General features: G+C 37.6%; 1 protein-coding gene across 13 annotated transcripts in view; it reads right to left on the bottom strand.

Moving 5' to 3' along the window:
- Positions 1-27,263, bottom strand: part of DDHD1 (DDHD domain containing 1) — a 91,677-nt gene that overhangs the window by 51,551 nt on the left and 12,863 nt on the right. For 8 of the 13 annotated variants that reach the window (XR_010942912.1, XM_067735495.1, XM_067735485.1 and 5 more), the window contains exons 2-3: positions 704-877; positions 45-65 (exon numbers count right to left, since the gene is read on the bottom strand). Coding sequence is in view for 12 of the 13 variants with exons in the window: in XM_067735495.1 (XP_067591596.1) it covers positions 45-65; positions 704-877 (195 nt within the window). In the remaining variant the exon portion in view is untranslated. The remainder of the gene's footprint in view (positions 1-44; positions 66-703; positions 878-27,263) is intronic. The other 5 variants (XM_067735400.1, XM_067735419.1, XM_067735439.1 and 2 more) reach the window with 1 other exon arrangement.

The following is a 27,263-nucleotide window of genomic DNA, read 5'->3' as shown; positions in this document are numbered from 1 at the left end:
AGAGAAATCCACAAATTCTAATCTACCTGTACTGTTATACTCACCGGAATAGCTGATCCCACTGCCTGCAGTAAATGGAACAACAGAAGTATTTTTAACTTTACCACACATTTTGAATTTTACTCAAGATCAGACACATAATGAAACATGGCAATCTTGGCTAGTATATAAGTATTTTAAACTATTGAAAGAAAAACTATCCAAATGCCAAATAAGGAAATATAAGGAGTAGACTGTTTCAAACTAAAAGTTGATACGGTTATCAATATGGAGACACCTAAAAGGGACTTATACAAAAGAAATTAAAGTTTTTTAAACTTCAGGAAAAGAACCAACATTAAAATATTAGCAAAACTGCTCTTTTGATATAATGACAAGGGATTTTTTATAAGTTCAATTTTCTTTGATGACTAAAAAGCTACTCAAAAGAACTAATTCAGAGAGCACATTATAACAATTTGTACATTTATAGTAAATCATGTGTCATGTCCATGAAAACACATATTAAGTAAAATAAAAATGGAAATAGTTCAGAAATTTATAGCAGTTTTAAATTCTAAAATAATAATCAAATGTTTGAAATAATCAAATTGTATAAATTCTAACACTTCTGAATTACTATTTTAAACTTAGGAACCACTCTAAACTTTATCAACAACTTACTTGGTTTACAAAACATATTAAATATATTAACTGGTCTTACCATCTTTTCCATCTATGGGTTTTGACACTTCAATATCAAAACTTTCCTGCATCTGCTGACCTCTAAAACAGCTAAGATGTTCTTGCTCAATTAAATTACTTTCTTCTTCTTCTAGCGGCTGCCAAGTACCATCAATAAACCACTGTCCACGCATTACTGGTATTTTATCGGACTCTGAAAAGGGAAATCACAGAATTATACGTTTTAGGATCCAACCTCTCAGGAAGTGAAATAGTAACTACAATTTTATATCTTACTACTGCTGTGGCAAAAAGACTTTCGTGATCCAATAGAATCATTTAAAGTTTTAAATATCAGACATCAAGCCACAGTATATAATTTTGCTTACAACATATAATTTTACTTGTATTAAATAGTACACGTAAAAGGTACTTTGGCATTAGAAAGGGAGAGGAGCGTTACCTATGTAACTGAGGCCCCAAGTAACCAAAATTAGTAGGCTAAGGGGTTGACAAACTTCATGCAAGACTCCAGTGATAGTTCCAATGTCTTAGAAAATACTGAGATAAATTTCCACAAGTAGTTTAGAAATAATGTGTATTGTCATAGTGTGGTACATTTTTTAGGGCTGCCTTGGAGGTCAAGGGCTCCCAGCGAGTATACGGGAATAAGTGACACTTTTAATTACAGTAAATTCCTCAACCATTTCAGAAAAAAACTGAGAAAAAATTTCTTTGAAAAACTGAACATTTCTTTGATTAAACAGTGTCCCATAAACCTAAGACTTTTAGTTGCTATTTATAAACCACAACTGTTAGCTAAGTTATCTTGAATCCTTTAAAATAACTTTTTTAAAAACCCATAAAGCAAGAATAAAATTGAAACAACAAAACCCTAAAACTAAAAAGCAAAATTAAAAAAAAAATGAACCTTACTATACAGAGTTGGTGGTTTAACCACATATAGAGAAGTTATTTCAAGAGGATTCAAAACCCAGTAATTTGTATATACATATTAGGATATACCCCATGTACAAAAAGAACAGCAAACATATCTTAAACCTTTTGCAGTAGCTACGCTGTTATAATTGTAATAATATTGGTATTGTTAATTTGAAACTGTAGATTAAGATGAATATATTAATTTTATTCATCATTAGAATACATTAATATCATAAGAAACCAAGATTTTTAGCACAGGTAAAAAGAGATACAAATATAAAAATCAAAGAAATAAATCTGTATTTTAAATTTCAATTAGAAATGTCAGCATGAAATAAAGATGTATATTTTCTATTAAAAAAAAATTATCCTAAGCTCTGTGTGCCAAAAAGGCCTAGAAATAAAGACCAACCCCGTATAAGCGAGCACTCCTGATATAAAGATCATGATCTCTAAATATCATTTCCTTAAAGAAACGGCCAATTCCTGGTTTGAAACAAAATTTACTAGATGATCCTGAAACATCTTGTACCAGACTTATACTGTGATGTATTCAAAATCTCCTATTATGTGTTTCTAATTCTTCTTGCGTTATCCTTTATTCTGCTATAGCAATTCTGCTATAGTCAGATGTTTGCTGTGTTATTTGGTGGATAGATACTCAAAAATATAAATTCGTTGAAAATTTTGGGTTTTAACATTATAAAGTACACTCTGTTGTGTTTGATGATTTTTTGCGTGTGTGCTAGATTCTACTTTGTCTATCAAGATTACAAACCCCCTGAGCTTCCCTGGTGGCGCAGTGGTTGAGAGTCTGCCTGCCAATGCAGGGGACGTGGGTTCGTGCCCCGGTCCGGGAAGATCCCACATGCCGCAGAGCGGCTGCGCCCGTGAGCCATGGCCGCTGAGCCTGCGCATCCGGAGCCTGTGCTCCGCAACGGGAGAGGCCACAACAGTGAGAGGCCCGCATACCGCAAAAACCCCTGCTTTCTTATTGCTTCCATTTGCCTGTGATGTTTTTGTACATCCCTTTATTTTTAACCCTTTTCTCTGTTTTAGATGTGTCTCTTGTATACAGCACAGAATTGGGTTTTGCTTTATGAAGCCATTTAAAATCTTTTAATAGGTGAGTTAAGCTCATTTATGCTTACTGATATAACTGATATGTTTGAACTCTCTTTTTCTATAATTACTATTTTTTATTATTCTTACTCTCTCTAGTTGATGATTTTACTTATTACTCTCTCTAGTTGACGATTTTGCTTTTCAAAAAAATTCTTTTGGTATTTAGGAATATTTGCATTTTTGGTTCTAGGGGTTACCTTCACACATGCATGTGTGAGTATGAATGTATTTTACAGTGTCCTAAGTCTCTTTTTTGTTTATTTAAACTTTTATTACCTGGTCTGTCCATTTTAAGTGGTATCCAAAATTCCCACTTATTACTTATATAATAGAGAATGATCTTACTCTATTTTCCCCTTTCTCTCTCTACCCACTTACATATAACAATTACACCCATGTCCCCACCACTGTTTTAGTCTTGGATCTACAATATATTAAATTCTCACTAAAGATTTCTTAAAATCTTTCATGTTCAAAGCTGCTTATCTATAGCCTTGATACTTGAAGGACAGGTTGGCTACCTTGAACTTTGTTTCCTTGAGTTTTAAAAAATGCTCTACTGTAGCCTTCCTTTGTATAGCATTCTAGAGAAGTCTGATGTAAGCCTAATTTTATTAGTAATGTGATTTTTCCCCCCACCAGGAGGCCCAGAAAAAAATTTGCCTTTAAAATTACTAACAGTTTTACTAGTCTTTAAATTCTAACAGTTTATGACTCAGAGTTCATTGCTCTGAATCAATTTGCCAAGGTGGGTCCTTTTAATTTGTAGATTTCAGTTTTCCTCTTATTTCTGAAAAGTTTCCTTGGATTAGTTCTGTTCCACTGATTTCTTCTTCAGAGACTCCAATTATAAGTATGTTGGGTCTTCCTTTGCCTGTATTGCATTTCAACCACTTCCTCTCTGAAGCTTTTTACTTCTTTCTGCATCTCATTTTCATTCTTTTGGTTGTTTTCCTTCCTTTCATCAGTGCCCCTTACATCAACATTCCTTTCATCAGTGCCCCTATTAGTATGTCCCTAAGTTTGTTGGAGAATATTTGGTTGGAGTGTTACAATACAGTTTCTCTGTTTTGTGTTTGCTTCTGGGGGAAGAACTATAATCAGTGGAAATGTACTGATCTCACATTTTCTGTATTCCTCTTAGAGTAGCTTTGTATGGCATTTAATTTATTTCTGTTCATGAGCATTTTATGGATGGACTTCTTAGTTCCAGAGTGTCTGCTGCTGCAGATTATTAAGAGCAGCTCCTTTAATGGATGGATGTTATGGTGGTGGCAGTGGTGGTAGTGGTGAGTGAAGACTGGATTGGTGTGCCTTGTTCTTCTTTCATTTCTCCAGGACCCTTCACTTTTTCCTTACTTCTTCTTTCCTCTTATTGCCATGGCTCCAAGGGGCAGTATCTTTTCTTTCTTCTCTCCCACCAGCAATGTTTCTCTGATGTTACTACTTCTGGTCCCTCTCACTTTCACACACCCTCCCTACAGTTAGTGCTATGAATTACCAAGTCCCAAGCCTGTGTTCGTATTTTGCCAGTTGTGTGGAGGACATTTTCTTTCTGAGGGTGCCTTTGTGCTTCATTTTAACCTCTAATCTCCTCTCTATTTTCACTGTCTCTTAAGCCTCTGCCTGCCCCAGTCTCCAGATTCAGAGGTTTATAGCAGTAACAAGAACTACTGTAATTTGCTGTTTCTTTACTTACAAGTAATTTAAAATTTGTGGTATTGTCTCTCTCGTAGTAAAAGGTGTCAGCTATGTACGGTTTATGTGTATGTGGCTTTTGGGGAGAATGTGTGGAGAGATTTAGATTTGGACAGCTGCCATTATCCTCCACATCCAAAAGCTCATCTCATTTAATCTTAACAGTAACCTTAAAGATAGCTATGACTTCCCCAGTTTTACAAATGAGTAAAATGACTCTTAGTGAACCTAAATAATTTGCCTAGAGGCAAACAAGTATTATGAGAACCAAGATTCTAACCAATGTTGACTCCAAAGTTCACTCAAACTCTTTCTACCACACAATGCAACCTACATTCTCAAACAGGAAAAGGTCCCTTTTTATCTCTCTCCCCAAGAAATACAGGCTAGTTAGTTGTATTCGTAATTTTTAAATAAATAATTTGGGAAATTTTACATTGCCAGGCTATTATGAGACTTACAAACCAGAGGCAAGCATGCCTCCCCATAAAAACCATGGAAGTAAAAAGTAGAGTTAAAAAGAGTAAAACAAGTTTTAGCACACATCTACACTCTCAAATCCTTTCCTCTCTTGAGCCTAATATTGGATTGGCCAAAAAGTTCATTCGGTTTTTTTCATAAGATGGCTCTAGTAGCACTTAGTCTTTCACTTCATTCAAAACAATTTTGTTAGATTGTATGTGACAGCTGTCATATCAGCGTGCATTTAAAAAAACTTACCAAAACTGGTGAATTTTTGTGTAGCTATTTTAATATTGAAGACCAAAGCAACATTTTCAGCAAATTATGCTTTATTATTTCAAGAAAGGTAAAAATGCAACTGAAATGCAAAAAAAGATTTGTGCAACCTATGGAGAAGGTGCTGTGACTGATCGAATGTGTCAAAAGTGGTTTGAGAAGTTTTTTCCTGGAGATTTCTCTAAGGACGATGCTTCACGGTCAGGTAGTTCAGTTTAAGTTGACAGTGATCAAATCGAGACATTAATTGAGAACAATCAACGTTATAGCACGCGGGAGATAGCCGACATACTCAAAATACCCAAATCAAGCGCTGAAAATCATTTGCACCAGCTTGGTTATGTTCATCACTTTGATGTTTGGGCTCCACGTAAGTTAAGCAAAAAAAAAAAAAAAAACCTTCTTGACTATATTTCTGCATGCAATTCTCTATGTAAACATAATGAAAACGTTCCATTTTATAAACAAATTGTGACAGGCGATGAAAAGTGGATACTATACAATAATGTGGCATGGAAGAGACCATGGGGCAAGCGAAATGAACCACCACCCACCACACCAAAGGCCAGTCTGCATCCAAAGAAGGTGATGTTGTGTATATGGTGGGATTGCAAGGGAGTCCTCTATTATGAGCTCCTTCTGGAAAACCAAACGATTAATTCCAACAAGTACTGTCCCAATTAGACCAACTGAAAGCAGCACTTGACGAAAAGCATCCAGAATTAGTCAACAGAAAATGCATAATCTTCCATCAAGATAATGCAAGACCGCATGTTTCTTTGATGACCAGGCAAAAACTGTTACAGCTTGGTTGGGAAGTTCCGATTCATCTGCTGTATTCACCAGATATTGCACCTCCGGATTTCCATTTATTTAGGTCTTTACAAAATTCTCTTGGGCCTCCTTAGTGGTGCAGTAGTTAGGAATCCGCCTGCCAATGTGGGAGAAACGGGTTCGAGACCTGGTCTGGGAGGATCCCACATGCTGTGGAGCGGCTCAGCCCGTGCGCCACAACTGCTGAAGCCTGTGCGCCTGGAGCCCGTGCTCCGCAACGGGAGACGCCACCGCAGTGAGAGCCCCGTGCACCGCAACAAAGAGTGGCCCCCTGCTTGCTGCAACTAGAGGGAGCCCGGGCACAGCAAGGAGGACCCAATGCAACCAAAAATAAATAAATTAAAAAGAAAAAATTCTCGGGCTTCCCTGGTGGCGCAGTGGTTGAGAGTCCGCCTGCTGATGCAGGGGACACGGGTTCGTGCCCCGGTCCGGGAAGATCCCACGTGCCGCAGAGTGGCTGGGCCCGTGAGCCATGGCTGCTGAGCCTGCGCGTCCAGAGCCTGTGCTCCGCAACGGGAGAGGTCACAACAGTGAGAGGCCCGCGTACTGCAAAAAACAAACAAACAAAAAAACAAAAAGAAAAAATTCTCTTAATGGAAAAAAATTCAATTCCCTGGAAGACTATAAAAGGCACCCTGGAATCGTTTTTTTCTCAAAAAGATAAAAATTTTGGGAAGATGGATTTATGTGGTTGCCTGAAAAATGGCAGAAGGCAGTGGAAGAAAAGGGTGAGTATGTTCTTCAATAAATTTCTTGGTGAAAATTAAAAATATGTCTTTTATTTTAACTTAAAAACCGAAGGCACTTTTTGGCCAACCAAATAAATCTAAGCATGTATCCTCTGGATAGATGTCTTGGGAGCTTTACACCTAAGCTTTGAATTCCAGCAGTATGCGGTCAAGTACTACATCATTTTGGTTCAGGCCTCTGTCTTGAATTCTACATCCAAACATTCAACTGCCAACTGAACATCTCCTAGTAGAAAGATCAATAGTTACCAGAATCACAAATAGCCATGGAACACATTAGTTTCCTGGAAGAAACAAAACAGAACACAAACCTGTTACTCCACCTGTATTCCCTATCATGGCAAGTGGTGTGCTGACAGTATTTAGCTGGTCACCCAAGACAGAAATCTGGAAGTCATCCAAGATGTCTCCTCCTTACATGTGTCTTACAACTATAGCTGGACACACACTGAGGACTATACATTTTATCGCCTAAGTCACCCTCAGATTCATCCCTCACTCATCAAGGTTTGGGGTGGTGGTGGTGCTGGCATCTAGGCCAGGGATGTTGCTAAACATCCTACAGTGCACAAGACAGGTCCCCGCACCCCACATCACCCCTCCCAGCAACAATGAATTGTCTGGCCCAAAATGTCAACTGTGCGGAGGCTGAGAAACTCTGGCCTAGCAGTACCTTTTAAAACCTAAAAACACTTCTATCTTTTACAGATCAATTCTAGAAATACACTTTATAAGAACTCTTGCAAAAATGCCTAAAGATACAGTACAAAGATGTTTATCTCATTTTACAATAGAAAACAAATAAAAACAAACAAACGAAATGACCTATATTTCTACCAATAGATGATTGACTATGTAAATGATGCTTGGCACACAGCAGGTGTTAAAAATATTCATTAAATAAATCAAAATATGAATGAACAGATAATAACCCATAGTGAGATAATGCTCAGAAGACATGGAATAATGTCTAAAATAGAAATGAAAAAATTAAATCATACTACATGTATATATATTTGTGCATGTGCATATATATGTATAAATAGTATAATCCTGTTTTATAAAAGTATACATATGTACTGAAAATAAGTGGAGAAAAATACACTAAACTATTATTAACAGATATCTTGGGGACGTGGGACTATAAGGATCTTTCTGTTTCCATATTATAAATATCTATAATGTTTGGCATGTCGGTAATATACATGTTTTAGTTTTATATGCAGAGTGGTTACTCTTATGTATCAACTTGACTGAGCCACAGGGTACCAAGATATTTGGTCAAACATTCTGGGTGTTTCTGTGAGGGTGTTTTTGTTTTTCTGTTTTTATTTATTTGTCTATTTTTATTTTATATTGGAGTACATTTGATTAGCAGTGTTGTGTTAGTTTCAGGTGTAGAGCAAAGTGATTCAGTTATACATATACATGTATCTATTCTTTCAAATTCTTTTCCCATTTAGGTTATTACAGAATATTCAGCACAGTTCCCTGTGCTATACAGTAGGTCCTTGTTATTTATTTTAAATATAGCAGTGTGTACATGTCAATGTGTAGGTGTTTTTGGATGAGATTAACATTTAAATCCATAGACTGAGGAAAGGAGACTGCCCTCCATAATGTAGGTGGGCCTCATCCAATCAGTTGAAGGCCTGAATAGAAGAAAAGGCTAACCCTCCCTCAAATAAGAAGGAATTCTGTCAACAGCCTTCAAACTGGAATATTAAGCTCTTCTTGCTTGGTGATTTGAACAGGAACACTGGTGCTTCCTGGCTCTAACAGTAGCCAGCTGGCCTCTGGATTTGAACTGGGACATCTCTGTAAATTTCGGACTCGCCAACCTCCAAACCTGCACGAGCCAATTCCTTATCATCTCTGTTATTCTCAGGAGAATCCTAATACATTCAGCAAAAATAAAGATCACATATTTTGGAAGAAACTGCTAGATGCCCGTCCTGTATCTATCCTCCTCCTATTCCTTATAGAAGAATACCAATTTATTCAGGGCAGTAATATGTTCAGTAAAAAGACTATTTCTGGTCTCCTTGGGCAGCTAGGTTTGGTCATGTGATTGAATCTGGGTAATAGGATACAGCAGAAATTACTGGTGGTACAGCTCTTTGACCTTCTCCTCTTTCTTTTCTGCTATCTATGTCTTGAGCTCCTGAAACTCTCTTAGATCAAGTCACTTACAACGAATGGAAAGCTGAATAACAGAAGGAGCCTCTGTCCCTGATTACAGTGGAGCTGTCACATAGCCCTGAACTCTAGACATCCATATTTCCTCTAAGTACAGAGAAATAGACCCTTTTGTGTTTAAAGCCACTGTTATTCTGGCTTTTAAAAATCATATGCAACAGAATCTCATGCTGATAGGGGCTTGCACAGATATATATTTAAAATGTCACCTCACTTTGTAGTTATGGAATGGAAAGATCTGGATACATCTGTTATACAACAGAGTATGTAGACAGGGACCAGAGACAAATTTTTCAAAGGGCTAATGGATTAAATTAATATGCTGGAACTAGATTAACAAAGAATTATGTTTCATTTATAAAACACTCATTGAAAGTCAATTTAAACTTAATAAAGACTAGTACTTATCATTACCACCTGCCTGGAAGAAAATAACCAAGTTATTATCCTAATTATAACTCTTAGGCAAATCATAATAAAAGATGGGCCTTTACTGGAATCAAAAGAAAAATGTGGGTTCTCCTTGACTAGAAAACAATTACAAGGTCCATTTTCCACTATGAACACTTCCTTCATTTAAGCAAAAGCCTGAGTGGATCTCTTATGTGTGGGTAGGGGAATTCTGGGAAAAAGGATTTTATGTATTGGGACTTTCCTGGTGGTCCAGTGGCTAAGACTCCACGCTCCCAATGCTGGGGGCCCAGGTTCGATCCCTGGTTGGGGAACCAGATCCCACATGCTGCAACTAAGAGTTCGCATGCCACACTAAAGATCTCGCATGCCACAACTAAAACAGATCCTGCATGCCGCGACAAAGATCCCGCATGCTGCAACTAAGACTTGGCACAGCCAAAAATAAATAAATACATACATACATTGCAAAAAAAAAAAAAAAAGAATTTTAGGTATTAAAAAGCTAGACTTATACCAGAAGGCAGAGGGAACAATTATAAGATTTCTAAAGGACTGCTTTCAAGAACTATTTTAACCCATATTGTACTTTGCAATGTATGATATGTATAGAGAGAAAGTCTTGACACTTTCCCTCCAGCTTCACTATGCCCTTACAGCTTTACACACCTGGGTACAAAGCATGCCTATAATTCGCTGCTCTAGAAACTTACAGAGCACATCTGACCACAGAGGACTTAAAGATGAAGGAAGTCACAGAGTAACGGAAAATAGGAATGGTGGAGTATTGCTATTCAGAGGAAGAAGAAATAAGAAAGGATGAGATATAAGAAAATTAGAAGACATAAGGGGAAGGAGATATGAGAGACAAGGAGGATAGAAAACAGGTGGAAGATTAAGAAAAATACTTAATACCTAGTATTTACTGTCTAGTACTCTGAACATACTTCTCATAGGATTAACGCTATAAATGGTGGCTAGGGTTCTAGAGCAGCCCCACAGAGGCCCACTTAAACCATTATGTGGCTAACATTTTGCTGAATCACTTCTACCAAATTGTCCTTTATAATGGATGAGGAAGGGGTTTCTCTCTCTGGTTCCAGTGTGCTCACCTTATTGAATTCTTGCAGGGAGTGAATTTTATTTTTTAGTGCCCAGGTGCTAACAGCAGTGGCACCCTCCCATGGGCAGCTTTGCCCAGGACCACAGCCCTGCAGGCAGTTTCACTGTGGAATGTCACCTGCTAGGCACCTCCCCTTGAAATACTTTTTCCACACCCGCTCAGGCAGCCTGTGGCGAGTTCCTGTGGAAGTATTCCCCTCAGCACTCCAGAGGGCAGATTTCCAGCAGTCCCAGAGGGATAGCACCTCAGTGACTACTGTCACACTCTCTGGGTCAGAATCTCAACACTGAGAGGAAATAGCCTCTTCCTTGAGTGCTCTTTCTCAGTCCTAGGGATGGTGGCTGCTACCTGCATCTGCTATTTCTGTATGTTTCATAGAGTTCTCCTTGTCCTGTGACTTCATTCCTCTGTTAATAATTCTTCATGTTACACTTTCTCTGTTGAAATTACTGTGTGGTTTCTGTCTCCCGACTGGACTCTGATATAACAAGATTTTCACAGAACAGGAAATCCAAACAGTCAATAAAACTATAATATGAAATATGCTCAGATTCACTGGTAATCAGAGAAACAGTTCCATTCCTAGGTATATACTCTACAGAAATTCTGGCACATTTGTACAAGGAGATGTATAGAAAATTTTTTATTACAGCACTGTTTATAATAGCAAAAAACTGCAAACATCCTAAGTGTCCAAAGAGGAAAACAAACTGTGGTAAATTCATGCAGTGGAATATTATTATATACAGAGAAAACAAGTAGCTGGAGTTACATGTGTCAGCATGGATAAATCTCAAAATCCTAAGCTGAACCAGAAAGCAAACTGCAGAGGCACAGAATGGCAACAGAATGGCACTATAAAGTTACTAAAACAGACCAAAAACTGTCGATGTGAATACTAATCTAATAATCTAAGAAACATATGGGAATAAACAGCAAATCTAAGAGAGTGATTACTTTTGGACTGAAGAAAAGGGAACGGGAGAAGTTGCAGAGGAGATTTTGATTATATCTGTAATGCTTAAAAAGCTAAACAAGGGGGAGTACTGACTGGTGGTTATATAATCTAGACTTTTGTATATACTTGAGATAATTCATAATAAAAATCAAGATTAAAAGTAACAAACTGACTTTCTCAAAATGTGGGTGATAAGAAAAACATTATGCATGAAAATAATAATGTTTAATTGGTAAATGGAATGAAAGGTAGTAAATTAGGAACTAGATAACAAAATGCTACCTTCCATTCTAATACCTGACGACTTGCTCATTCACTAGACAGGAACTATAATCTGGAGGAATACTGTAGGACAAAGGTAACTAAACAGTCATTATCCTAATCATCATTTAGCTTAGCTACAAATGTTATAATTGCAAAATTTCATTAGTTCCTAGCAATCATAAAAAATTCTATCTTATGAAAGAAATACCTATACCTCAAAACATACCAGGGATCCCATCTGAAAGTAACAATTACACTAAAAATACTAAATTATATTTAGGCAAAAGCTACTGTTAATATTTATGACTCACCAATTTAAATCAATTTCATAGGGGTAAGAAACTCTGGGTAATATAATTATACCTTAAATAATTTTTGTTTCTTTTGACTCAAGAAACAAGACCATAAGAGTTTTAAAACGTGCATATATTTATTTCTTCACTAGTGTAACTGTAAAGCTGAATAAGTGGTTTACTGTCCTTCTATTAGTCTGCTAGAGCTACCATAACAAAATACCACATTATTATTATTATTTTTTAAAGATAGTACTTATTACTGCCTTTGGGAAATACATTGGCTTTTTTTAAATGTTATTTTATTTATTTGTTTGTTTATTTATTTATTTTTGGCCACACTGGGTCTTTATTGCTGCACGTGGGCTTTCTCTAGTTGCACTGAGTGGGAGCTACTCTTCGTTGTGGTGCACGGGCTTCTCGTTGTGGTGGCTTCTCTTGCTGCAGAGCAGGGCTCTAGGCATGCAGGCTTCAGTAGTTGTGGCATGTGGGCTCAGCATCTGTGGCTCACGGGCCCTAGAGCGCAGGCTCAGTAGTTGTGGCGCATGGGCTTAGTTGCTCCACAGCATGTGGGATCTTCCCGGACCAGTGATAGAACCTGTGCCCCCTGCATTGGCAGGCGGATTCTTAACCACTGCGCCACCAGGGAAGTCCCACAAAATGCCACATTCTTGGTAGTTAAAATAAAAGAAACTTATTTTCTTGCAGTTCTGGAGGGTAGAAGTCCAAGATCAAAATGTCAGCAGGTTTTGTTTCTTCTGAGGCCTCTCTCCTTGGCTTGCAGATGGTCACCTTCTTACTATGGCCTCACATGGTCTTTACTCTGTGCATGTGTATCCCTGTTGTCTTTTTGTGTGTCCAAATTTCCTCCTCTTATGTGGACAGCAGTCAGATTAGATTGGGGCCAACCCTAATGGCATTTAACTTAATCATCTCTTTAAAGGTCCTACCTAGAAATACGATCACATTCTGCGGTGATGGCAGTGAGGACTTTAACATATAAGTTTGTGGGGGGACACAATTCAGCCCATAACAGTCCTCAAAAGTTTTTACTACATGATCCTTCCAGGAATTCACATTACATTTTCATCCTTTTCTCATACTTTCATTCACAGAAGGCAGTCTTTAGATGTTGTTAGCAATCTCTCCATTTCAAAATGGAGAATAGGCTTTAACTCATATACCTTTTTGCCCTTAGCCTCCCAAGGTTAATATTCTGAAGGATCGAAGATCTAAGTAATGCAGAATTTTACATGCTTAAGGTACATATTCTCTCTAGGTACTTGAATGTTTGATATAATTTGCATAGATATGGGAGAGAAACCTGTGCCAAAAATGGAATATATAACATTAAAAGACTTTTGAATTTTTAATGTTAATTTTAGCTTATTGGAGATAATCAATTCAATACTGACTATGGCCATTCTATCAGATTATTAAAATCAAAAGAATAAGAATTAACATAGTTGGAGCTTTTAGAATCAGCAAAGTGTCATTTAAACCTATCTTTTCCTTATCTTCTCTTTCTATACTCTACATATTTTCCAGTTTTAATGTGTGATTCTCAAACTTGGCCAATTATCAGAATTACCTGTGGAATTAAATTAAAAGATGAAGTTTTCATATTTCCTGCTACACACTTAATAAATCAGTCTCTGGAGATAAGGTCTAGAAATATGTATTTTTTAAAAAGTCCTCGAGGTTATTATTGTAAAGCAAAATGTTCAGACTGATCACTAGTTCCAACCAGTTTAGATTAGTATCTCCAAAAATATTTTAAGCATATTCTCATACATATGTACTTGTTTATAAATCATGCATATGCATTACTGTTCTAAAATGTTTTATACATTACAAAACATACAAAAAGAGAAAACTTAAAAGATGAAACAGAAAGTAAGTATGTATTCAAACATTTTTGTTCTAACACACAATATAGAGTTTGCATACCCCATTTTAGAAACCACCAGTTTAAATTATGAGGATTTTTGCATTTTTAATTGCAGCACTGTTTTCTTCTGAGCTCCAGGCCTATTTATCCAAATGCCTAGTGAATGTTTCTACCTGGGTGTACAATAGGCACCTTAAATGCAATGTCAAAATAAACTGTTATTTAACTTCCCTCTGGCACCCCAAGATGGACCTGGGTGGGAAACCTGTTCTTCCACAACCCACCCAAGTTAAAAACATTAGCGATAACCTGGACCACCCTTCCTTTTACTCATATTGCACTGATAGCGTACATTCTACTTTCTTAATATTTTCCTCTACCCCTTCAATAACCATTCAAAGAGTGATGCCCTAAGACCAGGGGTCCCCAACCCCTGGGCCGAGCACCAGTCTGTTAGGAACCGGGCCGCACAGCAGGAGGTGAGTGGCAGGCAAGTGAGCGCAGCTTCATCTGCCGCTCCCCATCACTCACCTCACCGCCTGAACCATCCCCCCTGCATCGCTCACATTACCATCTGAACCACTGATCTCATTACCGCCTGAACCATTCCCTCCCCACCCTTCCACGAAATCGGTCCCTGGTGCCAAAAAGGTTGGGGATGGTTGCCCTAGACCCTCACGGTTTCTCACTTGCAGTACTGCAGTAACTCCTTAACTAGTCTCCCTGATTATGATATATCACTTTTCTGGCTCTCCACTTATTTTTTTTTTTTACATTTTTAAATTAATTACCTTTTATTGAAGTATAGTTGACTTAAAATGTGTTAGTTTCAGGTGTACAGCAAAGTGATTTACACATACATATATTCATTTTCAGATTCTTTTACCATATAGGTTATTACATAATACTGAGTATAGTTCCCTGTGCTATACACAGTAGGTCCTTGTTTATCTCTTTTATATGTAGTAATGTGTCTATGTTACTCCCAAATTCCTAATTTATCCCTTCCCCCCACCTGGCTCTCCACTTATCTTCCACATGGCTGTCAGAATGATAATTTTAAAATGCAAAACTGGTCAAGTAATTACTCCATTTTATACCTTCCAATGTTTCATTTTCATAGGATAAGTTTCAGTATGAAATGGCCTGTCCTGATCTAGTCTCTATCTATCTACCCAGTTTCCCTCTTCCACTCTTTTCTACCTTATTTCCAATGCTCCTCCCAAAGAGAGCCTGTGTCCTCTGCATGCATTATCTTCCTTCATAACTCCAGGCCTTTAAACATGCTATTTCCTCTGCCAATAACACCCTTCTTTAAGATCCAAATCAAGCATACATTTCTCTGGAAAGCTTTTTATAAACTTGAGGTAGAGGTGATCACTCCCTTCTTTTATCTAGTAGACATTAGATGAGTATTGTGGAATGAAATAAAATGTGACCTGCTGATTTAAAAAAAAAAAAGTACTGAAAGAAAACAATTCATATTATAAAAGAGTAGCACAAAATTTAGGAAGCTGGCAAACAAATGTCAGACTGTCAAAACAGTTTCTCTTCAGGCAGGTTAACTAGCCATAAGTGAAATGTGATCATCAGAATTTAAGCTCTATGTTGGGTCAAAATCAAAAGAAAAACTAAAGCTGAGGAAAACATTTGAGAAGTTCCTAAGACTAAAGTCACAAGGAACTTATATGAGGAACATATTCAGAAAATCATCAAATAGAAGGAATAAGTAGCAGTAAAAACGGGCAAGTTACTCTTACATAGGTTACAAAATACTCCAGGATATTAGGTATTGTTGGCATATAATCTTCACATCTGACTTCACATGGCATAAGCTATGACATCATGGATGCTGTGATACAGCAGAAAGGAACTGGTTAAGGACTCAGAAGGCCTGGGCTCTAATTCCAGTTCCATCCTTAACTTCTCTGAGCCTCGGTTTATTATCTGTAACATAAGGATATTCTATCTCACTGCAGAGTTATAATAGTGATTAATAAAATAACTTATATGAAAGCATTCTGTAAACCATAAAATCCCATTCCAAATTATGGCATTATTGTATACACACTATATCTAAAACCACATGCAGCAGTTAAATCTGACTATATCAAGACTAGCTTTCTAGAATCCTCAGCCATTTGATTTACCTAGCCTCCTTTTCCCCCATCATCTCTTCCAAAATGAAAACCTCACACTATGACAACCAGAAAAGCAGGCTCAGAAAACCAAAAACTAGGGACTTCCCTGGTGGCACAGTGGTTAAGAATCCGCCTGCCAATGCAGGGGACACGGGTTCGAGCCCTGGTCTGGGAAGATCTCACATGCCGCAGAGCAACTAAGCCCGTGGGCCACAACTACTGAGCCCGCGTGCCACAACTACTGAAGCCCGTGCACCTAGAGCCATGCTCCACAACAAGAGAAGCCACCACAGTGAGAAGCCCGCATACTGCAACGAAGAGTAGCCCCTGCTCGCCACAACTAGAGAAAGCCCGCAGCAATGAAGACCCAACACAGCCAAAAAATAAATAAATTTATATATATATACATATATATATATATATATATATATACACATAAAAAAGAAAACCAAAAACTAAGTATAAGCTAAGACTTGCAGATGGGATCACAGACACACGTGACTGGCAGCTTAATCCAGTGCTCCAATTTACTTCCTGGTGATATCAATAAAAGGTGCGTCCTTTGAATGTGAAAACAGATCCTCAAGAGTCTGTTTTTACATTGAGTTAGAAGAAATAAGATGGTAAAAGAAAGGTGGAGACTAGGAAGCATGAGAAATTAAATGCAGCAACTGGTCTGTTAGGCTACAGGTGGTATGCCAGCAAAAAGAGGCAAAAGCAAAGAGTTCTGATGTACAAATCACTTCTATTCTACAGCCCTATATAAAAACAGCTGCAGAAGACGTCTCAATTCTAGTCTGTGTGGCAAACAGCCACTTGATCCATATTAGCTTACTAAAGGTATTATCTTTGTCTATTCCAACATTCCTGGGAAGGAAGGCATGCAGGATATGAGAGTAGTAGGTTGTGCCTAATAAAGGGAGAAATAAAGAAAGATCAAGAAGTGAGAGACTAAATCAGTTTGCTAAACTGGAAGGACAGACTTCTAGCCAAAAGTAGACTACTACTTCCAGCAACACATACTGGATTTACTATCCTACCTTAACTAGAAAATCAGACAGAACACACGGAACAGTGAGCTTTCAGATATTGCACAATAGGCAGGGGAGGACAGTGATCATGAGAGAACTCCTACAACTGCCCAAGCTTTGTGCCTGGAGTTTCCAGCCTACAGCACAGGAAGAGGTAACCCACACAGAGTCCAGTGGTCTTGCTCAGTAGTGAAATGGCTCACAGTTCAGGGAGGTCAAGATAGCTAGAATGTGTGAGGCAAAATATTGGAAAGTGGAGGGCTTTCCAGAAAGAAAGTGCTGGAATTCTCTAGAGGAGTTCCCTTGAGTCTTTGGTCAAATACTCCCCTATGCACGCATGGGAGGAAACTACCTGAGGTCAGGGAAAAGGACCACTGGAAAGGGTAGGTGGAACAATCTCCAGAGCTCAGATAGAGCTAGGAACAGTTCAAGTTCTAATCAATCAGAGCAAAAAAGACCTATTCCATGGGGAAATGAGTAACGTTCTCAGAAAGGTACTGCTTCAGTAGCAGGAATAAACTATCCCCAAACTAAAGGCTGCTCTCACCACCCTAATAAAGCTCAAAAGAAAGCCTCGATAGGATCAAACTAATCTGAAGTGACAAATGTGTACTAAAACAAAGTCCAACAATGTTAAAGGAATCCTACAAAATCCAGCACACAATATAAAATTTATAACATCTGGCATGAAAGAAAGAAAGAGAGAGAGAGAAAGAAAGAAAGGAAGGAAGAAAGAAAAGAGAAGGGAAGGGAAGAGGTGGGAAGAGAAGAGAAGGGGAGGGAAGGGGAGAGGAGGGGAGGAGAGGAGGGGGGAGGGGAGGGGAGGGGAGGAGAAGGAAAGAAAGAACAGGTATTCAAAGCAGCAGGAAAATTCAACCCTTAGGCAGGGAGAAAAGTCAATCAACAGCAACAGATTCAGAAACAGCACAGATGGTAAAGTTATCAGACAAAGATGTTAAAACAGTCACACACTCCCTAGATTCCAGGAGGCAGAGGAAAACAAACCTAATGAGGAATAAAGTGGAAGACAAAAAAATACCTAAAACTGAACTTCTAGACATGGAAAATACATCAGAAATGAAAAATATACCAGACTTCCCATGCAGTGGTTAAGAATCCACCTGCCAATGCAGGGGACACAGGTTTGAGCCGTGATCCAGGAAGATCCCACATGCCGCAGAGCAACTAAGCCTGTGCACCACAACAACTGAGCCTGCGCTCTAGAGCCTGCAAGCCACAACTACTGAGGCTGCGTGCCACAACTACTGAAGCCCATGCGCCTAGAGCCCATGCTCCACAAGAGAAGCCACCACAATGAGAAGCCCATGCACCACAATGAAGAGTAGCCCCTGCTCGCTGCACCTAGAGAAAGCCTATGCACAGCAACAAAGACCCAATGCAGGAAAAAAAAAAAAAAAAACACACCAAGACACATCATAATCAAACTGCAGAAAATCGTCAATAAAGTGGGAAAAGGTGGAGTGGGGGAAGCTGCCAGAAAAAGAAAATGACATCTAGAAGAAAGATAAAAGTAGCAGCATACTTCTCAAATACCACACAAGTGAAAGGTAGTGGAGTGACATGTTTAAAGTTCTGAAGGAAAAATGTCAACCTAGGATTCTATATCCAGCAAAATTATCTTTCAAAAATGAGGGAGAAATAAAGACTTTTTAGATAAAAGCTAAAAGAATTTATCACCAGCAGATTCACAGTATGAGAAACCCAAAAAAAAGTTCTTTAAGCAGAAGAACTAGATGAAAATTTGAAGCTACATAAAGGAATGAAAAATAATAGAAATGATAATTTTGGTAAATATAAGACTTTTCCTTTCGTTTAAAGAAATCTCTTTTAAAAATTGCTTAAAGCAAAAATATTTTATAACATATGTAATAGTAAAATGTATAAAACAATAGCAAAAAGGCTATGAGGGAATAAATGGAAGAACAATAATATGGTTTTTCTTGTACTCTACATGAAATGAAATATAACTTTTGAAGTTAGACTGTGACAAATTAAAGATGTTCAGTGTAAATCCTAGAGCAACCACATATACAAAGAAGTACAACTGAATTTCAGCCTTTGTTTGGGATGTAGAAAGCTGAAAGACTGTTGCTCCTACCCTGAAAACAAAAAAAACCCATATTTAATTTGTAAAATTATGTCTTCTTACACCCTTCAGAGACCTAAGGACACAGGGCAACTAACTAATACAATATGCAAGGGAAAATAGGGAGAAACAAAATGTGAGCACTTACTTACTTACACCAGATGCCATACAAGCCAGTAAAAAAATTTCAGCTAAAATTTTTAACAAATTGCAAAAGTTCAAGTGTGGGTTACATCAGGAAAACAGAACCCCTGGAAGACACAAAAGGAAACTGTATCTGAAGGGACACAAAGGGAAACTGCACCCTTTGCACCCACCCCCTTCTCCAAAAATTTCATGAGGAGCTCATTAAGAAAGACTGGGGGAGGGGTGAGAAACCTGAAGAAGTATCCTTTCATGGTGCAAGCCTAGGGGAGAGGGATACCAGTAGCTGTGGGAAAGATATGAAGCCTTGCCTGGAGCCTTCCTCTCTCACCTATAGAGCAAAGATGTTAAGCTGCTGCTAGAAGGGCAGCAAATTCTGTTGTGTTTAGGGTACAGATGAAGACTCATATCAGTTGGGAAAAGGCAACAGAAACGAACAAACAAAACAAAAACAAAACAAAAAACAAACTACCCCTGGTGTAGGGGCAGGATGCTGTCCTGGGTCTAGACCCTACAGCTGGGGCAGGGGTAAAACCACTGAGAAGACCTCACTCTTAAGACTCAAACATATTGCCCCTAAGAATGAAAATGCATCAGAACAACAGAGAATGGCCCTTTCTCCACTCCCACCATTATCACCAATACAGCAAACATTCAATCTACTCCTGGGGAAGGGTAAGCGCATGGAAAAAAACCCTTTGGTAAACCAGCCACCAATCTAAACACAAGGTAAAGAAGGCAATTTTATGCCTGTAGTGCATTGATTTTAACTATTGTAGTAATAAGATCCAAACCCAGTTCAATCCCCAATTAGATTGATCAACCTCCCCAGCTAAAGGCCTAACAAAAGACCAGGTGTGCCTAATTCTAGGCATAAATACTCTACTGTCCAACATGAAATGTCCAGCTTTCAGCAAATAATTGAGACATACAAAGAAGAGGAAGAAAAAAGAAAAAAAGCAGACCATCAACAGACAAAACAATCAACAGAACTAGACCAGAGATGTCCCAGATGTTGGAAATATTAGAGAATTTAAAATAACTATGATTAATATGCTAAAGGCTCTAGTGGAAAAGGTGGGCAACATGCATGATCAAGTGGATAATTTCAGCAGAGATGGAAACTACAAAAATAAAAAATGTTAGAAATTAAAAAACACAGTGAGAGATAAAGAATACTTTTGATGGGTTCATCAGTAGACTCAACACAGCACAGGAAAAGAATCAGTTAACTTAAAGTAAATCAAAAGAAGTTACCCAAACTGAAACACACACACACACACACACACACACACACACACACAGAGTGGTGGAAAAATTAAAAAACAGGATAGAGCATCCAGGAGCTGGGGAGCAGTATCATAAGATCTAATACATGTGAAATTAGGACACAAATAGCTCAGAAAACACAAACCAGGATAACTATGAAAAAGGTATCCCCAGAAGTTAATAATGAAGATAAAAAAGAATCATAACTCAATCCAAAAGAAGGCAGCAAAAGAGGAGAAAAAGGAACAAAGATAAATGGGACAAACAGAAAACTAGGAAGATGGTAAATTTACACTCAAATGTGGCATTAATCACATTCAATACAAAAGGCCTAAGACACCAAATAAAAGGCAGGGATTGTCAGAATGGATTTTAAAAAGCAACATCCAATAGGTATATTAAGACACTTGCAAATTTAAAAGTAAAAGAACAGGAATAGATATAACATGCAAGTACTAATCAAAAGAAAGTCAGGAGAGACAAAGTAAGTATCAAAGTAGACTACACTACAAAAAATAAACCAGAGATAAAAGGACATGCTTCAAAATGATAAAGGCATTATTCCATCAAAAGGATGTAACAATCCTAAATGTGTATGCACCTAATAACAGAGCTTCAAAATACATGAAACAAAGTAGTTCCCAAAACTGGGATGTATGTAATGGGATTGTATGTAACTGGGATGTATGTAACTGGGATGTATGTAATGATTGTAAAAATGATCAAAGAACTCAGAAGAAGAATGGATGAACAGAGGAAGAAGTTAAAAATTTTTAACAAAGATTTAAAAAATACAAAGAAGAGCCAAACAGAGATGAAAAATACAACAACTGAAAAGAAAAATACACCAGACGGAATCAGCAGTAGATTAAATGATACAGGAGAAAGGATTAGCGAGCTGGAAGACAGAGTAGTGGAAATCACTGATGCTAAACAGAAAAAATAAGAAGAAATAAACACAGTTTAAGAGACATGTGGGACAACATCAAGTGTACTGACATTTGCATTATAGAAGTCCCAGAAGGAGAAGAGACAGAGAAAGGGGCAGAGAACATATTTGAAGACATAATAGTTGAAAACCTTCCTAACCTGGAAAGCAAACAGATCCAAGACTAGGAGACACAGAAAGTCCCAAACAGGATCAAACCAAAGATGACCACACCAAAATACGTTGTAATTAAAATGCCAAAAATTAAAGATAAAGAGAGAATATTAAAAGCAGCAAGAGAAAAGCAATAAGTTATGTACAAGGGAACTCTCATAAGGCCATCAACTGATTTCCCAGAAGAAATTCTGCAGGCCATAAGGGAGTACATAGAGTTATGAAAAGCAAAAGCCTACAACAAAGAATACTCTACCCAGGAAGACTTTCATTCAAATTTGGAGATATCAAAAATATAATAGACAAGCAAAAGCTAAAAGAGTTCAACACGACCAAACCAGCTTTGCAAAAAATGTTAAAGGGACTTCTCTAGCTGAAAAAGAAGGCCACAAATAGAAACATGAAAATTATGAATGGAAAAAGTTCATCTATAAAGGCAAATATAAAGTTAGTAAACCAATCAAATTCAAAGTTAGCAGGAAGATTACAAGACAAAGGTAGTAAAACACCTATACTCACAATTAGCAGTTAAGGGGTACACAAAACAAATAGATGAAAATATGTCAAAAACAGTAACTGTGAGGGGAGGGGAGTAAAAATGGAGGGTTGTTAAAATGCATTTGAAATCGAGAGATCAGCAACTTAAAATAGTCACACACACACACACACACACACACACACACACACTCTCTCTCTATATATATATAGCTATATATAAACCTCATGGTAATCACAAACCAAAAATCTATAATACATACACATACAAAAAAGGGAAAGAAATACAAACATAACGATAAAGATAGTCATTGAATCACAAGAGAACAAAAGAAGGAACAACAAAAAAAAAGAACTACAAAAACAGCCCCAAAACAATTAACAAAACAGCAGTAAGTACACACCTTTAATAATTATTTTAAATCTAAATGAACTAAATGTTCCAAACAAAAGACATAAAGTGGCTGAATGGATTCCATATATATGTTACCTATAAGTGACTTGCTTCAGATCTAAAGACACACACAGACTGAAAGTGAGGGGATGAAAAAAGGTATTCTATGCAAATAGAAATCAAAAGAAAGCTGGGATAGCAATACTTACACCAGAAAAAACAGACTTTAAAACAAAGACTTTTACAAGAGACAAAGGACATTACATAATGGTCAAAGGATCAAGCCAACAAGAAGATTTAGCAATTGTAAATATATATGCATCCAATCAAAACAGTATGGTACTGGCACAAAAACAGAAATACAGATCAACGGAACAGGATAGAAAGCCCAGAGATAAACCCATGCACCCATGGTCTCCCAATCTATGACAAAGGCGGCAAGAATATACAATGTAGAAAAGATAGTCTCTTCAATAAGTGGTGCTGGGAAAACTGGACAGCTATACGTAAAAGATTAAATTAGAACATTCTCTAACACCATACACAAAAATAAACTCAAAATGGATTAAAGACCTAAATGTAAGACTGGATTCCTCTAAAGCTCTTAGAGGAAAACATAGGCAGAACACTCTCTGACATAAATGGCAGCAATATCTTCTCTGATCCACCTGCTAGAGTAATGAAAATAAAAACAAAAATAAACAAATGGAACCTAATTAAAGTTTCTGCACAGCAAAGGAAACAATAAACAAAAAGACAACACACAGAATGGGAGAAAATGTTTGCAAATGAAGCGACTGACAAACAATCTCCAAAATATACAAACAGCTCATGCAGCTCTGTATCAAAAAAACAAAAAACCCAATCCAAAAATGGGCAGAAGATCCAAATAGACATTTTTCAAAAGAAGACATACAGATGACCAAGAGGCACATGAACAGATGCTCAACATCACTAATGATTAGAGAAATGCAAACAAAACTACAATGAGGTATCACCTCACACTGGTCAGAATGGCCATCATCAAAACAATCTTCAAACAATAAATGCTGGAGATGGTGTGGATTAGAGGGAACCCTCCTACACTGTTGGTGAGAATATAAATTGGTACAGCCACTATGGAGAACATTATGGAGATTACCTAAAAAAAAAAAAAGAGCTACCATATGATCCAGCAATCCCACTCCTGGGCATATATCTGGAGAGAACCATAATATTTTTTTAACATCTTTATTACAGTATAATTGCTTTACAATGTTGTGTTAGTTTCTGATGTATAACAAATGAATCAGCTATATGGATACATATATCCCCATATCCCCTCCCTCTTGCGTCTCCCTATCCCACCCCTCTAGGTGGTCACAAAGCACCCAGCTGATCTCCCTGTGCTATGCAGCTGTTTCCCACTAGCTATCTATTTTACATTTGGCAGTGTATATATGTCAGTGCTACTCTCTCACTTCGTCCCAGCTTACCCTTCCCCCTCCCCGTGTCCTCAAGTCCATTCTCTACACCTGTGTCTTTATTTCTGTCCTGCCCCTAGGTTCGCCAGAACCATTTTTCTTTCTTTTTTTTTTAGATTCCATATATATGTGTTCGCATACGGTCTTTGTTTTTCTCTTTCTGACTTACTTCACTCAGTGTGACAGACTCTAGGTCTATCCACCTCACTACAAAAAACTCAATTTCGTTTCTTTTTATGGCTGAATAATATTCCATTGTATATATGTGCCACATCTTCTTTATCCATTCATCTGTCGATGGACACTTAGGTTGCTTCCATGTCCTGGCTATTGTAAGTGGTGCTGTAATGAACATTGTGATACATGACTCTTTTTGAATTATGGTTTTCTTAGTGTATATGCCTAGTAGTGGGATTGCTGGGTCATTTGTTAGTTCTATTTTTAGTTTTTTAAGGAACCTCCATACTGTTCTCCATAGTGGTTGTATCAATTTACATTCCTACCAACAGTGCAAGAGGGTTCCCTTTTCTCCACACCCTCTTCAGCATTTATTGTTTGTAGATTTTTTGATGATGGCCATTCTGACCAGTGTAAGGTGATACCTCATTGTAGTTTTGATTTGCATTTCTCGAATGATTAGTGATGTTGAACATCTTTTCACATGTTTGTTGGCAATCTGTATATCTTCTTTGGAGAAATGTCTGTTTAGGTCTTCTGCCCATTTTTGGATTGGGTTGTTTGTTTTTTTGATATTGAGCTGCATGAGCTGCTTGTATAGTTTGGAGATTAATCCTTTGTCCGATGCTTTGTTTGCAAATATTTTCTCCCATTCTGAGGGCTGTCTTTTCATCTTGTTTTTGGTTTCCTTTGCTGTGCAAAAACTTTTAAATTTCATTAGGTCCCATTTGTTTATTTTTGTTTTTATTTCCATTACTCTAGGAGGTGGGTCAAAAAGGATCTTGCTGTGATTTATGTCATAGAGTGTTCTGCCTATGGAAAACCATAATTTGAAAGGATACACGCACCCCAATGTTTACTGCAGCACTATTTACAATAGCCAGGACATGGAAGTAACCTAAATGTCCATCAATGGAAGAATGGATAAAGAAGATGTGGTACATATATACAACAGAATATTACTCAGCCATAAAAAAGAACAAAATAATGCCATTTGCATTGAAATGGATGGACCTAGAGAGTGTCATACTGAGTGAAGTCACGGAGAAAGACAAATATCATATGGTATCACTTTATATGTGGAATCTAAAAGAATGGTACAAATGAACATATTTACAAAACAGAAACAGACTTAGAAAACAAACTTATGGTTACCAGTGGGGAAAGGTTGAGGGGGAGGGATAAATTAGGAAGTTGGAATTAACATATACACACTACTATACATAAAACAGATAATTAGCAAGGACCTGCTGTATAGCATAGGCAACTCTACTCAATGCTCTGTAATAACCTATATGGGAAAAGAATCTATATGTATAACTAAATCACTTTGCTGTACACCTGAAACTAACACAACATTGTAAATCACCTATACTCCAATACAGGGACTGCCCTGGTGGTCCGTGGTTAAGACTCCACACTTTCACTGCAGAGGGAACGGGTTCGACCCCTGGTCGGGGAACTAAGATCCCACATGCCACACAGTGCAGCCAAACAAATAGACAAAAAAAAGAAAGAAAACCAAGAAACTATACTCTAATATAAAATAAAAATTTAAAAAATAATCACCAAAAAAAAGCCTTGAAAATTAGATCAGGTGAATTGAGACTTATAAAGGTCTCCATAAAACAGAAACAAACAAAAAATTGCAGAGCAATGGACACTTCCAAACGCCTTCCATTAGGTCACCATCACTCTGATACCAAAACCAGACAACGATATCACACAAAAAAAGAAAATAACAGGCCAGCATCACTGATGAACATAGAAAAATTCTTAACAAAATATTAACAAACTGAATTGAACAATACATGACTAAGTGGAATTTCCCCAGGAATGCAAGGATGGTTCAACACTGGCAAATCAATCAATATGATACACCACATTAACAAACTGAAGAATAAAAACCATATGATCATCTCAATAGATGCAGAAAACGTTTCTGACAAAATTCAACACTTATTTACGATAAAAATGCTCCAGAAAGTGGGTACAGAGGTAACATACCTAAACATAGTGAAGGCCATATATGACAAGTCCCTAGCTAATGTCATACTCAATGGTGAAAAACTGAAAGCATTTCCTCTAAGATCAGGAAGAAGACAAGATGTCCACTCTCATCACTTTTATTCAACATAGTATTGGAAATCCTAGCCACAGCAATTAGACAAGAAAAAGAAATAAAAGGAATCCACATTGGAAAGGAAGAAGTAAAACTGTCACTGTTTGCATATGACATACTACACACAGAAAATCCTAGAGATGCCATCAGAAAACTACTAGAGCTCATCAATGAATTTGGTAAAGTTGCAAGATACAAAATTAATACACAGAAATCTGCTGCATTTCTATATACTAACAATGAAAGATCAGAAGAGAAGTTAAAGAGACAATTCCATTTACCATTGTATCAACAAGAAAAAAATACCTAGGAATAAACCTATCTAAGGAGGTAAAAGACCTGTACTCCAAAAACCATAAGACGGTGATGAAAGAAAAAGATGATGACACAAACAGATGGAAAGATATACCATGTTCTTAGATTGGAAGAGTCAATATTGTCAAAATGACTATACTATCCAAGGCAATCTACAGATTCAATGCAATCACCTATCCAAATACCAAAGGCATTTTTCACAGAACTAGAACAAATAATTTAAAAATGTGTATGCGGGCTTCCCTGGTGGCGCAGTGGTTGAGAGTCCACCTGCCGATGCAGGGGACACAGGTTCGTGCCCTGGTCCGGGAAGATCCCACATGCCGTGGAGTGGCTGGGCCCGTGAGCCATGGCCATTGAGCCTGCACATCTGGAGCCTATGCTCCGCAACGGGAGAGGCCACAACAGTGAGAGGCCCGCGTACTGCAAAAAAAAAAAAAAAAAAATTTGTATGGAAACACAACAGACCCCAAATAGCTGAAAGAAGAACAGAGCTGGAGGAATCATGCTCCCTGACTTCAGGCTATAGTACAAAGCTATGGTCATCAAAACAGTATGTTACTGGCACAAAAACCAACACATATATCAATGGAACAGAAAAGAATGCCCAGATGT

Source organism: Pseudorca crassidens, chromosome 1 (genome assembly GCF_039906515.1).
Source record: "Pseudorca crassidens isolate mPseCra1 chromosome 1, mPseCra1.hap1, whole genome shotgun sequence".
Lineage (NCBI taxonomy): Eukaryota > Metazoa > Chordata > Mammalia > Artiodactyla > Delphinidae > Pseudorca > Pseudorca crassidens.
Note: the sequence above shows the minus strand (reverse complement) of the source record. Positions and strands in the feature narration are given on the sequence as shown.